This window comes from Aphidius gifuensis, linkage group LG1 (assembly GCF_014905175.1).
Source record: "Aphidius gifuensis isolate YNYX2018 linkage group LG1, ASM1490517v1, whole genome shotgun sequence".
Classification (NCBI taxonomy): Eukaryota; Metazoa; Arthropoda; class Insecta; order Hymenoptera; family Braconidae; genus Aphidius; species Aphidius gifuensis.
Window position 1 is genome coordinate 6,014,804 of NC_057788.1, and position 17,290 is coordinate 6,032,093.

Genomic DNA, 17,290 nt, shown 5'->3' on the forward strand with positions numbered 1-17,290 from the left:
TTTCGACAAGAATAATTAATAAATAACTTTAAAATATAATTGTTAATTAATATATAAATATTTTTTGTATCATCAAAGTAAATAATTATGAATTTTAATTGTTTACATTATTAGCATATGTCAATTGAAAATGTGCCTTAAGCTCTGAATGTAAACAAAACAAAAAAGTCAATTCTCCCTCTCTCTTGGTACAGCTGTTCAAGACAGTTTAAGAATTGTCAAGAATATTCTAGGGTTTATCTTAATTCTTAATTCTTATGCAGTGCCTGTTAATTTGTTAAACAATATTTTTATTATATCAATTTGAAAAAAGTAATTAAAAATGCCACAAGGTCGCAAAAAAACACCCTTCAGTGGAAAAGCAAAACGACAACAAATGCAAGCAAAAAAACATCGTCAACAATCATTATTAGGTAAGATTAATAATTCATACAACTTTTTTGTTCCCACCCATGTTATTAATTATTATTAATTATTTTTATTATTTTAAATTTGATAATTATTAATAAATTAAGGTTTAAAAAAGGCTGTCTATTATTTTTAATTTATAAATCATGTTGCTATGTCTGTTAAAATGACTAAATATAAATTAAAATTAATTATTTATTATATTTATCATTTGTATATTAAATTTATTTTATTTTAGATGTTTTAATTTTTTATTTTGTTTGTTGTTTTATTAAAGTAGGTCATCGAGGGCGTGGAGATGACGATGGTGACACTGAAGAAGATTCAGAACACTCTAAAATTCAAAAAATCAATAAACAACCACGTGATTCAACTGGGAAAAACAAATATGCTTTACAATTTTTTCAAGAAAGTAAAGAAGAGTTGATGAAAAGACGTGAAGATGGTCGTAAAACAATAGTACCAGTTTCATTGAAAGATCAAGAAGTTGCTGATAATTTTTTTCCACCTGGTCTTGATATACCAAAAAGACCAGCATGGGATTTTAGTATGAGCAGAGAACATCTAGAAGCTAAAGAACAAAAATATTTTGTTGTAAGAACAATAACAATATAAATCTTTGTTTTTTATTGAAAAAAAAACACTAATTTTTATTAATTCATTTTTTTTTTTTAAAGGAATACTTGAAAAATATTGAGACTCTAGGAAAGATGAGTTATTTTGAGCTTAATTTAGAAACATGGAGACAATTATGGCGTGTTCTTGAAATGTCAGATTTATTATTGATAATTGTTGATATAAGATATCCAGTTATGATGTTTCCTCCATATCTTTACAATTATATTACAAATGATTTGGGTAAAGATATGATATTGGTATTAAACAAAATTGATTTAGCACCAGCATCGCTAGTCGTTGCATGGCGTGATTATTTCAATAAAAATTATCCAAAATTACATATACTATTTTTTACATCATATCCAACATATAATATTCGTGGTAATACACAAGATGGTGAAGGTTTAAAAAATCGTAGAAGAAAAGGTAAACTAAAAATGGCTGCTGAAGGTGCACAAAAGTTACTTGAAACATGTAAAAATATTGTTAATGATAAAGTTGATTTATCATCTTGGCATGATAAAATACAAGAAGAAATGAATACGGAATATGATTTAGATGATATTGATAGAAAAGATAATGTTACCATTGAAAAAGAAGATACAAGTTTTTTTAAACATGAAAAATATAAAAATGGTATATTAACAATTGGTTGTATTGGTACACCAAATGTTGGTAAATCATCATTAATGAATGCATTAATGGGAAAAAAAGTTGTTAGTGTATCACGTACACCAGGACATACAAAACATTTTCAAACAATATTTTTAACTAAAACAGTTTGTCTTTGTGATTGTCCTGGTCTTGTATTTCCTTCAACAGTACCAAAACAATTACAAATACTTATGGGATCATTTCCAATTGCTCAAGTGAGAGAACCATATACGACAATTAAATATTTAGCTGAACGAATGGATCTTCCAAAGTTATTAAATATACAACATCAAGACAATGATGATACTTGGTCAGCAATGGATATTTGTGATGGATGGGCAGCTAAAAGAAATTATGTTACAGCACGTGCAGCTAGACTTGATACTTATCGTGCTGCTAATTCATTATTACGTATGGCTCTTGAGGGAAAAATTTGTCTTTTTATTTATCCACCTGGATGGGCAGCAAATAAAGGTAATGCTTTAGATTTTTTTTTGTATTTAATATTTGAAATTTATATTGAATATTTTATTTTTAGAAAAATGGGAAAATGATCCTTATGTCGAGGTCATTTCATGGATTCAAGCGAGTACCACTCGTCACACTGAAGATTTGGATATTCAAGAATTTTCTTCATCCGAAGAAGATGATAAACCTTCTGAAAAATCAAAACATTCTCATACTGATGATGGCAATGAATCAGAAGATGAATCTGAGGATGATTCAGACAATGAATTGCCTGTTATGAAAAATAAATTTGATGCATTACCAGCAGATTAATTAAAATTAAAATTTGTGCCAAAATTAGTTTATCATATCTAAAAAAAAAAAACAACGAAAAAAAAAGTAAATCAAGGCCAATTAAGAAAGAAAAATTTCTCTTGTTAGTCATTAATTAATTAATACACAGTTTATTTTAGAAATATTAAAAATATTCTATTTGTTTTTTTTAAATTGTTTAACCTTTTTTTTTACAACTCACTTTCATGTTTATCTCAGTTTTTCACAAATAGAAAAAATAAAACAATAAAAAAATATTAATCTATTAAATTTTATAAATTAATTTAAATTATTTTTTTTTTTCACTATTTTTAAATACTGAATAGCTGTTGGCGCGTGTCATTAAAATAATACTGATTTATTTAATCTAATTTTTACAGGAACTGCTGCATTAATGACGATCACAAATGCATCAAGTCAACAAATTTATCTATTTAAAAGTTAAAAACAAAATAGATATAATTTATTTACTTATTATTTATTATCATTAATATTATATTTAGTCTTCAAAGTAGGACATTTTAAAGAACTTAATAATTTTTTTCTTCTTAACTGTCATTCGTGGAGTATAGTATTATTATTGTTAAAATGTTGGTAATTTTAAATTCGTCATTAATCGTATTGACTGTATTGATCTGAAAAATTTAATTGAATTAATTATTAATCTAACAAGTCATCATAAAATCAGGTAAATAATTTTTTGTATAAATTAACAATAAAGCTGATGAGATTTTGAACGAAATAATAAAATACTAAGGACAAGTAGATAATGAATTAATGTAAACACAGAAACTATGCTGGGAGCTACTGTCCTTATTATTTTATTTATTTAAAACATGAGTTACAGATGAGTTTGTAACTGATTTGAATAAATTAAAATACGAGGGAAGAGCTATAGCAGGAGGTAACACCTGTAATTAATTTTGTAAATAATTCAAATTTATTTATTTATTTTTTTTTAATGGAAATGAAATTTATATTTATATATTGAATTAATAATATTTTGATACAATATTTTTGTTTTTAATGAAAATGAAATTCAAATTTTTTGTTGAATTAATATTATATTTAATTCGATATAATTTCTAGCTTTGCTAAAATAATTGTGTCACAGTTAATAAAAATATGTTGTTAACAACTCAATATGTTGTATTATTACGAATTATCTAATTTTTGTTTCGTTGTTTTACTTTTTTAACATACTCGACTGTTAAATATTCATTTTTAGTTTGTGTGTTAGACATATCATCTTCACATGACATGCTTACTTCTAATTTTTGTTCACGATTTCTTGATATTTCTTCTGCTTTTTTGATAAATTCAGAAGTTACACCTGTGTTTTCAACGCTAATATATTTCAACTCTGGTGAATTTTCAAGAATTTTCATGACTGATTTATCTGTAATTTTATTGCTGAATGGTAAGTTCAATAATGCCATATTTTTGAGCAATTTAATTGATGAGTCAGTGACGTTATTAAACCCGTAACAATCAAGACTTCTTAAATAATTCATCTTTGAAATTGCTACGATACCAGCATCAGTTATCCAACCACCATAAATTCGTAGTGATTCTAATTCCTTCATGACATTGGCAACATTATATAAAAAATCATCAGTAACTCGGGAATTTGTAATATCTAATCTCTTGACCCGCTCATATATTTCTATGGAAGTAAATTTATTTTTACGATATTTATAGTCATCAGAAGTGGTATTTATTTTAGGAATTGTCAAAGTTAAGTCGATTAAACTTTTGGGACAAAGTATACCAGCAATTTGAAACGTTTTCAAAGCCTTCAGTTGAGAAAACACCTGCAAAACAATTAAATTCATAATATAGTACCTATATATGTAAAGAATGAAAACGAATATTTTTGCTTTTTTTTTTGGTAATAGATATAGAGTTTAACTTACACTAGTGATTTCTTCTGGAAAATAAGTACTGTCCCTCATGCATCGAGACCAATTTGACAAATTTAGTTCAGTCAATGTATCAGCAACGTTTAACAATGACTTGATTATAGTAACAGGTATAGACGTACCGTTCGTTTTAAAACATTGAAATATAATTTTCAATACTTTTAGTTTGAAAAGATGTGTAAATGCATTATCTAATATTGCATCGTCAATAAATTCAATTCTTATTCGAAGTTTTACGAGATTTGGACAAGATTCATTGATAACTGGTACTATGTTACAATGGCCATATGCTGTCAAGTCTAATTCTGTTAAATAAGGACCACATTTATTAAGAAGCGATTTCAAAAAACTAAATTGTCGATCGGTTGTTGGATAATTTTTCGTTAATAAATTAGGATACTCATCATATCTCCAATAAGTTAGTTCAAGTTTTTTGACATTAAACCAAGAGTAATAATCAAGGACTCTTTTCCATTGTTTGCATACTAAAAAAAATAAATTAGTTGTCGTTATTAAATAATTTATCTTATACATATATGTTAATTATCATTATCATACCCAATGCAATTTTTGGTCTTTCACATGCTGGAAGATACATGAATATTTCAGCCAGGCAATCATCATTAACATGTTCCATTGTCAGTTCATCTTTGACGCATGAATGATCATTATGATGACCGTATAGCTAAAAAGAATAATCAGCATTTATATTTAATATTCTTATTATACTGTTGTTAATTATTTAAACGGAGTTATTTTGGACTAACCTTATTTTCTATTTCGCTGCAACGTGGTAAAATTTGTCTTATACATGGAGATCTACTCCATGGTATTTGCATAACTTTATATTGTTTCACCAAGTTTATTTTCAACTCTGCTTTACGTAATCTTTTGAACTGAGACATATTTGGTAAAATGTGGTATGCACAATAAACAAATATGGGTTTAATATTTTTATATTTCTATGTATTATATATATATATATTATATTAAAAAAGATCCAGCTTTTTAAATTCGGTTACACGCGTGGTTGGACACCACACTTGCATGACAATATTAGTTTCTATTAGGAGCATAGAATGTGAAGAAAGGTAATCAGCCTATTCAGGTATTTGGCTGAAATACTTCTCGCATCGTAGTACAGTCTTCATCATATTCTTAATTTCAAAAATATCTAAAATTGGTGACGGAGTAATTTTATTATATATAAATTTAAAAAATGCTTGAAAGTGATAGTAGTTTGTTATTTAATAAATAGTTTTTATTTTTTTTTTTTTATTTATATAATATATCATTCAGTTTTTTTTTTTCTTTTAAAAGTGTTATATTAAATTCTTGTGCCAAGAGTAATATAGTATTAACAGTGTTGTTTAAGAAAAAAAAAAAAAAATGTATTAGTGCTAATTTATCTGGATATTTTTATTGAGGCTACTGTTTCTTGCTGTTCTGGTTGATAAGCTGCAATTTTGCTGCTTCAGAGATAAGTGGCATCATCATTAAAGTACACTTAAGGATTTATCATTGTTATGAATTGACATAGTGCAACGACCGCACTGTGAGATAATTAATTTATTTTTCTGAAAAAAATATAAAGCACCCTGTATTTTTTTCCTCTAAATTGTTAAAAATAGTTTACTTGATTTTTCAGTAAATTTTCAAGACAATTATTTTTTCATTTTAGTTAGTAGAAAAAAAATAAGATTGATATCCTAAAAATAACATAGTGCATTCTTTAATTTTCGAATTTTAAAATTTATTTCTTTGAAAAAAAATATAGCTCTTAAAATTTTACTGCTATAAATTGTTTCAAATTATCAATTAAATCTGCCAGTCAATTTTCAAGACAATCTTTCTTCCCGTTCGATTGCTGAAAAAAAAATAAAATTGCAAAATGACATAATGCAAGTATTGTACTGTGGAACAATTGATTTATTAATTTATAAAAAAATATTATTATTTAATTCGTTGTCAATCGTACATTGTTAAACAATATTACACACGCCAAAAGTACGTTATTAAAAAAAAAAAAACAATATAAAACATGACTGTCGTAGTAATACGTATTAAATTCTGGATCCTTCATTTAATTCTTCATTAATTTTTGGTTTTTATGTGGCACGTAGTTGAGCAAGAAGTGCCTCATTTTTACGACATTCAATTGTTAGTTGTCTCACAGCAGCAACATATTTTCTTTGTTGTTCAACAAGAGTAACAAGTTGTTTATTCAACTTAAAACGTTTGTCTTTTTCCTCAGCACATCTTGTTTCCACCTATAGCATATGAAAAACAAAAAACCAGTCATTATTATTAACTTGTTTTTTTTTTTTAATTCTTACGTATAATTTGCTCTAAAAAATAATAAATAATATGTACCATGTCTTTGTTTCGTTTAATACCAGCTATTATTGCTTCAAATTGTTTTAAAAATTGTTCTTTTCCACTTGCAGATGCCATTGCTCTATAAAAACAAAATTAAAATAAATAATTTCATTAATAAAGATACGATTTAAAGCTTTTTTAATTATAAAAAATAAAATTACTCATTGTAGTTTTCTTGAATTGAATTTAAGAGAGATAATTCCTTGCTCAAATAAAGTTTAGTATCATCCAAAGTATTATACAATGTATAGTACTGTTTAGTTTCCTTGTGTTTAGCAGAAACTATAAGTCAAAAATTAATAGTTATTAATTGATAATTTAAAAAACCCACTCAACTAAGATAATAATCTATTATCAATGTAAAATTAGTGACAAACCTTGATTGTAAAGTTCCATAAATCTTCTTTGATACTGAGTCAATTCAGATCTACCTGGTACATCATCAAGTTTACGTGTTAATGAAGCAATTGCACGATTTTTTTTAGCAAGTAATAATCTTGTTTTATTTATTGACTCTTTAAGTGAATCATATTCAGCAATTTGATTTTCTTTTTCTTGTGGATCACAAGTTTCAATATTTTCAACTAAATTTTGGAGATTAACTAAATCAATTTTACATTGTTCTCGAAATTTATGTTCTTGATTTTTTAAACCACTGTGAACTGCAAGTAACTCTTCTAGCTTAGCCAACATTCTAATAAAAAAATAAATTAAATATATATTTATTAATATAATGTGCCCTGATTAAATTTATGTAAATCAATTATTACCCTTTATTTTCTGGAGTTTCCATTTCTTTCATTCTCAAAAATTCATCCTCAATAATTTGTTTTTTCTCATTTGTTTTTTTCATTTTTTCAATTTGATTATTGTACTGTTCAGTCAATGTGTCATGTTCCATTTTTAATTTATTAATTCTTTTTTGTAATGTTGATTGTTGTTTTTCAAGTGCTGATAATATTCTTGATTCATTTGTCGAATTCTATTGTATAAAAAAATAATTATTAGGATTTGTTTTACAGTCGTTTTTATAATAGATAAAAAAAATTAAATAATAATATAAAATTACATACACTTGAATCAACAGACAATGAAGCATATAGCTCAGAAACTTGAACAATTTCTTGTGCTTGAAGTCCAACAATATTTCCAACTGCACTTGCACTTAAACGTTCCTCATCCAGGTGAACAACTTGTCCTTGATCTTTTATTAATTCATTATTAATTTCTGTTGTATCTTGAATATTTACATTCTCATTTTCACCACTATCAGATACAGATGACACAATATTTCCAATTGGTAAAATACCATACTCTAACAATGTACTTTTAACACGAGCTATTTCATCTTTTGGAGCTTCACCAGCTCTTTTAAATTTTCTTTTAGGTCCATATGATTGTTTAACTGATTGAATATTAGCTTCAATATTTTTCATTTGTTCATCTTTCATTGAATGTTCATTATTTTTAGATGAATACAATTTATCAAATTGACTTAATGCAAATGCACGTACAAAACTTGCATTATCTTTTCTCGTTTCCATTGAACGTTTAACAAGCCACTAAATAAATTCAATAACATAATTAAAAAAAAACATTTTATACAATATAAATCAATTGTCTACCTGGATAACTGGAAATATATGAATGCAATCTAGACCCTGAATTTGATGGGGTTCAATTCTGTGGGGACAATTCATTTTTGGTAACATTGCCACAATTTTTTCTGTCAATGATCTACAAATAAAAACAACATAGGTATTTTTGTTATGATGATATTATAAATAAATAAATAAATTAGCTTACATTTTTTGACCAATTGTTAAATTTTCATGAAACAATAAATCAACATCAACGTCAAAATTACATGATTCAATGCACCAAGTCATTCCTCCTATGACCTTAAATAAATAACTCAAATATAAATTAATATAAATAACATTATTTTGTTTGACAATGGTTTGTTATTGTAGTGTAAATTTAACCTTGTCAAAATTTGATATACCCTTGATTCTTGCTCTGAAATAACCAGCTGCCACCAAGAGATCAACAATCTCATTAAATTTAACAGCTTGTTCTTCATCTTCTCGAATATCAACCTATCAATAATTGACAATTAATCAATGAGTATTAATATTAATTGTAATAATTAATAGACTTTTTTTTTTTATCAACTTACTTCAACAATAGCAGAAGGTGGAATTAAACTTTTTGATTTTTCATTTGGCATTGTGATGATTAATCAATGATAGGTTTTTTTTTTTTAACAATTCACAAAATACAATAATAAATTTTACAAATAGAGAATAACAAATAATAACAAATGTCAAATATCTCTGGACAAATTGACAATCAGCTGATTGTTGTTGATGTTTTTTATTTGTTTATTTTATTTGGATACAAGATGACGCCATGTGGCTATTCTTGTCACGTGAAATTTTCAAATAATCAAACTTAATTGACTTATAGCTATATATAGATTGACTTATAAAAAAATATTTACCTTGTTCATTGTTTTATATATTTTTGTAATAAATAATAATAGCTTGACATTTGGAATTTGTAATTCTTCAGTAAATTAAAATTGTCCAAGTACAAAATCAATAAATGTTTTATCTGTATCTAAAAGACAATAATTAACATGAAATTTTACTAATTGTGATAATAATAATAATACTTGACATTGTATATTAACATATTAACTGAATTTGTCGTTGTACAACATGACATTTTCTGTTTTTATTTTTGCTTTATCATCTGGTCCATTTGTGTTGTCATTTTTTTTTTGTGTCAGACACATGAAATGGACCATCTCGTGGATATTAGTATGACAAATTGTCATTTATTGGCAATAAATCCACATCATGCATAGCAATGTAATCAAAATTTTTTTTTGTATAAATAAAACCAACGTTTATTAATGAAGCTCTGTTAAAACGATATCTATCAATCTAAATCAATTATTGAAAAATTTGTAATTAGATTATTTGAGATATAAATAATTTATATTAAATTCTTGTACCTGATTTAGAACAAATATGTGGTAATCAATATTTTGTTTATCCAAAAATTTTTTCATATGTGATACAAATGATAATAATTCTTCAAATCTATCTCTAAATGGCACAAGAATTGCAAGTTTTTTGGTATTATCATTTCTTCTTCCTATTTTTGTCATTAATTTATCTTCTTTTTTTGATTGATTTGTTGTTACTGGACATTTACAGCTATCTGATAAAATAAATAAATTATACACATGATATTTAAAAAAGAAGAAAATTTATTTATAAAATTATTTTCTTACCTGAATTAATTAATATACTACTCATCAAAAAAGTAAATATAAAAGTTATAAAAATACAAATTAAAAGTCCATTTAATTGTAATTTTTTCCATGTAATTTCCATGTTGATTTATTTATTTATGTATTTTTGATTTGTCTATTTTTTAGCTACGAAATTATGTCAATTATTTTGAGGTAAACAAGTTGAATTTGACATTCTATAAATTTTTAAATAACAAAAGTTAATTGTTTATAATTTAACAATACATTTATACACTTGTTGTTATCATGACATTTTTTATTATTGTTTATTTGTTTTGAATGTCACTGTCACCAGTCACAACATGACCATTTGGTTTTTTTAAAAATAGTTGGTAATACATATACTACGTGTATGTCATTGCTTGTATTGGAACACATGTATTTATATTTTGTAGTTGAATTAATATTATATTTAAAATAATTTAAAATAATTAATTTAAAATAATTGTGTCACTGTTGATAAAATATGTTGTTTTTTTTTATAATAATTGTTTATTTAGTATTAGATAGAATACTAATTCGATATAATTTCTAGCTTTGCTAGAAATTAATTTAAAATAATTGTGTCACGGTTGATAAAAATATGTTGTTAACAACTCAATATGTTGTTTTTTTTTCATTATTATTGTTATATTGTTAAAATGTTTGATGAATCTAGTATTAGATAGAAAATATTATTGGTCATATATAGAGCTTACGAATTATCAAATTTTTGTTTTGTTGTTTTTCTTTTCCACGATAATCGACTGTTAAATATTCATATTCAATTCGTGTGTTAGGCATACCATCTTCACATAATATCATTACTTTCAATTTTTGTTTACGATTTCTTGATATTTCTTCTGCTTTCTTGATAAATTCAGAAGTTACACCTGTGTTTTTAACGCTAATATATATCAACTCTGGTGAATTTTCAAGAACTTTCATGGCTGATTCATCTGTAATTTTATTGCTGAATGGTAAGTTCAATAATACCATATTTTTGAGCAATTTAATTGAAGAGTCAGTGACCTTATTAAACCCGCAACAATTAAGACCTCTTAAATAATTCATCTTTGAAATTGCTACTATACCAGCATCGGTTATCCAAGTACTAACCATTTGTAGTGATTCTAATCTCTTCATGACATTGGCAACATTATATAAAAAATCATCAGTAACTCGGAAATTTCTAATATCTAATCTCTTGACCCGCTCATATATTTCTATGGAAGTAAATTTATTTTTACGATATTTATAGTCGTCAGAAGTGGTATTTATTTTAGGATTTGTCGAAGTCAAGACGAATAAATCTTTGGGACAATTTATACCAGCACGATGAAACGTTTTCAAGGCCTTCAGTTGAGAAACCACCTGCAAAACAATTAATTCATAAGTACCTTTATGTAAAGTATAAAAAAAAATATTTTTTTTTTTAATAAAGTTTAACTTACACTAGTGATTTCATCTGGAAAATTAGTATTGTCCCTCATGCATTCAGACCAATTTGACAAATTCAGTTCAGTCAATGTATCAGCAACATTTAACAATGACTTGATCAAAGTAACAGGTATAATAGATGTATCTTGCTTTTTAAAACATTGAAATATAATTTTCAATACTTTTAGTTTGGAAAGATGTGTAAATGCATTATCTAATATTGCATCGTCAATAAATTCAATTCTTATTCGAAGTTTTACGAGATTTGGACAAGATTCATTGACAACTGGTACTATGTTACAATGGCCATATGCTGTCAAGTCTAATTCTGTTAAATAACGACCACATTTATTAAGAAGCGATTTTAAAAAACTAAATTGTCGATCGGTTGTTGGATAATTTTTCGTTAATAAATTAGGATACTCATCATATCTCCAATAAGTTAGTTCAAGTTTTTTGACATTAAACCAAGAGTAATAATCAAGGACTCTTTTCCATTGTTTGCATACTAAAAAAATTAAATTAATTGTCGTTATTAAATAATTTATCTTATACATATATGTTAATGATCATTATCATACCCAATGCAATTTTCGGTCTTTCACATGCTGGAAGATACATGAATATTTCAGCCAGGCAATCATCATTAACACGTTCCATTGTCAGTTCATCTTTGACGTATGAATGATCATCATGATGACCGTATAGCTGAAGAGCATTATCAACATTTATATTTAATATTCTTATTATACTGTTGTTAATTATTTAAACGGAGTTATTTTGGACTAACCTTATTTTCTATTTCGCTGCAACGTGGTAAAATTTGTCTTATACATGGAGATCTACTCCATGGTATTTGCATAACTTCATATTGTTTCACCAAGTTTATTTTCAACTCTGATTTACGTAATCTTTCGATCTGAGACATATTTGGTAAAATGTGGTATGCACAATCAACAAATATGGGTTTAATAATTTTATATTTTTATGTATTAGGTATAATATATGTTATATATTATATTAAAAAAGATCCAGCTTTTTAAATTCGGTTACACGCGTGGTTAGACACTACACTTCCATGACAATATTAGTTTCTATTAGGAGCATAGAATGTGAAGAAAGGTAATCAGCCTATTCAGGTATTTGGCTGAAATACTTCTCGCATCGTAGTACAGTCTTCATCATATTCCTAATTTCAAAAATATCTAAAATTGGTGACGGAGTAATTTTATTATATATAAATTTAAGAAATGCTTGAGAGTGATAGTAGTTTGTTATTTAATAAATAGTTTTTATTTTTTTTTTTTTTATTTATATAATATATCATTCAGTTTTTTTTTTTCTTTTAAAAGTGTTATATTAAATTTTTGTGCCAAGAGTAAAATAGTATTAACAGTGTTGTTTAAGAAAAAAAAAAAAATGTATTAGTGTTAATTTATCTGGATATCTTCATTGAGGCTACTGTTTCTTGCTGTTCTGGTTGATAAGCTGCAATTTTGCTGCTTCAGAGATAAGCGGCATCATCATTAAAGTACACTTAAGGATTTATCATTGTTATGAATTGACATAGTGCAACAACCGCACTGTGAGATAATTAATTTATTTTTCTGAAAAAAATATAAAGCACCCTGTATTTTTCTCCGCTAAATTGTTGAAAATTGTTTAGTTGATTTTCCAGTAAATTTTCAAGACAATTATTTTTTCATTTTAGTTGGTAGAAAAAAAATAAGATTGATATCCTAAAAATAACATAGTACTTTAATTTTCGAATTTTAAAATTTATTTCTTTGAAAAAAAATATAGCTCTTAAAATTTTATAAATTGTTTCAAATTATCAATTAAATCTGCCAGTCAATTTTCAAGACAATCTTTCTTCCCGTTCGATTGCTGAAAAAAAAATAAAATTGCAAAATGACATAATGCAAGTATTGTACTGTGGAACAATTGATTTATTAATTTATAAAAAAATATTATTATTTAATTCGTTGTCAATCGTACATTGTTAAACAATATTACACACGCCAAAAGTACGTTATTAAAAAAAAAAAAAACAATATAAAACATGACTGTCGTAGTAATACGTATTAAACTCTGGATCCTTCATTTAATTTTTCATTAATTTTTGGTTTTTATGTGGCACGTAGTTGAACAAGAAGTGCCTCATTTTTACGACATTCAATAAAATATGTTGTTTTTTTTTATAATAATTGTTTATTTAGTATTAGATAGAATACTAATTCGATATAATTTCTAGCTTTGCTAGAAATTAATTTAAAATAATTGTGTCACGGTTGATAAAAATATGGAGCTTTGCTAGAAATTAATTTAAAATAATTGTGTCACGGTTGATAAAAATATGTTGTTAACAACTCAATATGTTGTTTTTTTTTCATTATTATTGTTATATTGTTAAAATGTTTGATGAATCTAGTATTATATAGAAAATATTATTGGTCATATATATAGCTTACGAATTATCTAATTTTTGTTTTGCTGTTTTGCTTTTTTAGAATAATCGACTGTTAAATTTTCATATTCAATTCGTGTGTTAGGCATATCATCTTCACATGACATCATTACTTCCAATTTGTGTTTACGATTTCTTGATATTTCTTTTGCTTTCTTGATAAATTCAGAAGATACACTTGTGTTTTTAACGTTAATATATATCAACTCTGGTGAATTTTCAAGAACTTTAATGGCTGATTCATCTGTAATTTTATTGCTGAATGGTAAGTTCAATAATACCATATTTTTGAGCAATTTAATTGAAGAGTCAGTGACCTCATTAAACCCGCAACAATCAAGACATCTTAAATAATTCATCTTTGAAATTGCTACTATACCAGCATCGGTTACCCAAGTACTAATCAATCGTAGTGAATCTAATCCCTTCATGACATTGGCAACATTATATAAAAAATCATCAGTAACTCGGAAATTTGTAATATCTAAGATCTTGACCCACTTATACATTTCTGTGGAAGTAAATTTATTTTTACGATATTTATAGTCGTCAAAAGTGGCATTTATTTTAGGATTTGTTAAAGTCAAGCCGATTAAATTTTTGGGCCAATTTATACCAGCACGATGGAACGTTTTCAAGGCCTTCAGTTGAGAAACCACCTGCAAAACAATTAATTCATAAGTACCTTTATGTAAAGTATAAAAAAAAAAATTTTTTTTTTTTTAATAAAGTTTAACTTACACTAGTGATTTCATCTGGAAAATTAGTATTGTCCCTCATGCATCCAGACCAATTTGACAAATTCAGTTCAGTCAATGTATCAGCAACATTTAACAATGACTTGATCAAAGTAACAGGTATAATAGATGTATCCTGCGTTTTAAAACATTGAAATATAATTTTCAATACTTTTAGTTTTACAAGACGAGAAAATGCATTATCTAATATTGCATCGTCAATATATTCAATTCTTATTCGAAGTTTGACGAGATTTGGACAAGATTCATTGACAACTGGTACTATGTTACAATGGCCATATGCTGTCAAGTCTAATTCTGTTAAATAACGACCACATTTTTTAAGAAGCGACTTTAAAAAACTAAATTGTCGATCGGTTGTTGGATAATTTTTCGTTAATAAATTAGGATATTCGTCATATCTCCAATAAGTTAGTTCAAGTTTTTTGACATTAAACCAAGAGTAATAATCAAGGACTCTTTTCCATTGTTTGCATACTAAAAAAAATAAATTAATTGTCGTTATTAAATAATTTATCTTATACATATATGCTAATGATCATTATCATACCCAATGCAATTTTTGGTCTTTCACATGCTGGAAGATACATGAATATTTCAGCCAGGCAATCATCATTAACACGTTCCATTGTCAGTTCATCTTTGACGTATGAATGATTATTATGATGACCGTATAGCTATAAAACAAAAAATTAACATATTATTTATTTAAACTGAACGCGGCTCCTGGAACCTATTCTGTTAATTTAAATATAATATAAATAAGTGTGATATATTAGGCTAATTATTTTATATAGCTGGGTAAGTTTCGGCTACAGTTTGTGTCCGTTGGACTAGCTTGGCCAACCACTTAATCTACTCCATATTCATATTTAAATCTACTCTATTATCACATTTTCAATAATTCAAGTTATCAGTTTATCAAATTATTGTTATTATTATAGGTTAATTGAATATTTAATCTGAAAAGAATGGTGGGGTATATACAGCAGTTATTTTAGGCTAACCTTATTTTCTATTTCACTGCAATGTGTTGAAATTTGTCTTCTAAATGGAGATTTACTCCATGGTATCTGTATAACTTTATATTTTTTTACCAAGTTTTTTTCCAACTCTGATTCGCGTAATCTTTTGAAGTGAGTCATAATTGATAAAATGAGCTATATATGCACAATAACCAAGTTTTGGTTTAATATATTACTTTTCTATTTTCATTAAAAAAGATCTGCAGCTCTTGAAATTTTTAATTAGATGAATTAATTCGCAGTCAGTTATACACGTGGTTAGACGCTATACGGAGTTGGAAAATACTATAGTATTTATAAAGTGCTCTTTGGCCACTGGTATAGTTTTTGGCCAGAAACGACTGAATTTTTCAGTGATAACTAATATAAGAATAATAATCTATTCACATGTTTTTATGTAAATTTTTGTATGTATAAGTATATGAGTTGTGGGAAAAATAATTTTTAATTTACAAAAAAGTATGATAAAATTAAACACAAATGTTGAAGGAAAATTAAATAAAAAAATTTCTAGCTGCATAAATAATAATAATAATAATAATAAATATAACGTACATTGCCTCCGAGGTTCACAATCAACCGTTTGGCTGTAATTTAGATTACAATCCTTGGTGGAAATATTTCTCCGGAATTCCTCCGGATTATACTTACCGTAAATTTTTCCGTAAACTGTATAAATGTCCCCGTAAATTCCCCCGTATTCGGTGCCATTAGCGTTACCGTAGAATTTAATTTATCAATACCAATTGGATATACAAGTAATGAAAATATTGATTAATAATTAATAATTAATGATTATATAAACTAATAAAAAATTATTAAGGTCTTGGATATATAGCTGCTGTTTTTTATATTGTTGATCCTTCTTTAACTTATTGCTATGAAAAATTATTAGATTCAGATTATTCAATGCCTGAAACAAGATTATAATTGATGTTCAAAAAACAAAAATAAATTTAAAAAAAGACTAAAATTTGAAGTACTTCTTGTTGACACTTGATTAATTCTCTTATTTTATTTTTAATTTAATAAATTCAATAGTTAATTTAAAAACAAATAATAACTCTAAAATAAAAAAAAGAATAATAGAATATAAAAAAAAATCAAGCAGGTTTTATTTACTTGTAATAAATTCATATTAAAAAAAAAAAAAGGTATGGTTTATAGTAAAAAAAAAGTAGAAAACAATAAATTCCTGAAGATATTAATTTGTTTTTTATTCTGCAGGACAACGATTCATACAGAAAGAATAAAGTCATAGCATCAAAAATAATTAGCGACGTTATTTGATCAATTGTATAAATCTATTACATAATTATTATTTTATTGATTTTTTTAATTTTTTTAAATATACTGAATCTCAAAAATTGATTAACATTTTATTATTATTATTCAATTTCATTTTTTAAATATTTTTCTTTTTTTTATTTCTAAATATTAATTATTTAATTAATTCAATTCAGCAACAATTTATTAATAGCAGTCAAAGTGTGTGATTTAATGTACATAAAAATAATTCAAAATTTACAAAATCA

The 17,290-nt window shown here is 25.7% G+C and overlaps 4 protein-coding genes across 5 annotated transcripts; 1 reads left to right on the forward strand and 3 right to left on the reverse strand.

Moving 5' to 3' along the window:
- Positions 1–183: 183 nt before the first annotated feature.
- LOC122861239 (guanine nucleotide-binding protein-like 1) lies at positions 184–3,598 on the forward strand. Of its 2 annotated transcripts, none has more exons than XM_044165489.1 (4): positions 184–413; positions 686–1,002; positions 1,086–2,154; positions 2,219–3,598. In XM_044165489.1, the coding sequence occupies exons 1-4, from the start codon at positions 323–325 to the stop codon at positions 2,458–2,460; spliced, it is 1,719 nt and encodes a 572-aa protein (XP_044021424.1). In that variant the 5' UTR covers positions 184–322; the 3' UTR covers positions 2,461–3,598. The 2 variants fall into 2 exon arrangements, with proteins under 2 accessions (XP_044021424.1, XP_044000821.1); XM_044144886.1 differs by having other exon boundaries at positions 186–413; positions 689–1,002.
- Positions 3,569–12,388, reverse strand: LOC122847328. Its single transcript, XM_044144896.1, has 5 exons — positions 12,296–12,388; positions 12,087–12,213; positions 11,520–12,013; positions 10,840–11,439; positions 3,569–3,674 (listed from the first exon to the last, which is right to left on the reverse strand). The coding sequence occupies exons 1-5, from the start codon at positions 12,365–12,367 to the stop codon at positions 3,627–3,629; spliced, it is 1,341 nt and encodes a 446-aa protein (XP_044000831.1). The 5' UTR covers positions 12,368–12,388; the 3' UTR covers positions 3,569–3,626.
- LOC122861238 (coiled-coil domain-containing protein 93) lies at positions 6,296–9,162 on the reverse strand. The gene is made up of 10 exons (XM_044165488.1): positions 8,941–9,162; positions 8,747–8,860; positions 8,568–8,662; positions 8,387–8,498; positions 7,835–8,323; positions 7,532–7,743; positions 7,139–7,455; positions 6,923–7,043; positions 6,756–6,840; positions 6,296–6,652 (listed from the first exon to the last, which is right to left on the reverse strand). The coding sequence occupies exons 1-10, from the start codon at positions 8,989–8,991 to the stop codon at positions 6,491–6,493; spliced, it is 1,758 nt and encodes a 585-aa protein (XP_044021423.1). The 5' UTR covers positions 8,992–9,162; the 3' UTR covers positions 6,296–6,490.
- LOC122847337 (beta-1,4-galactosyltransferase 7-like) lies at positions 9,582–10,103 on the reverse strand. The gene is made up of 3 exons (XM_044144907.1): positions 10,066–10,103; positions 9,784–9,992; positions 9,582–9,712 (listed from the first exon to the last, which is right to left on the reverse strand). The coding sequence occupies exons 1-3, from the start codon at positions 10,088–10,090 to the stop codon at positions 9,584–9,586; spliced, it is 363 nt and encodes a 120-aa protein (XP_044000842.1). The 5' UTR covers positions 10,091–10,103; the 3' UTR covers positions 9,582–9,583.
- Positions 12,389–17,290: the final 4,902 nt, after the last annotated feature.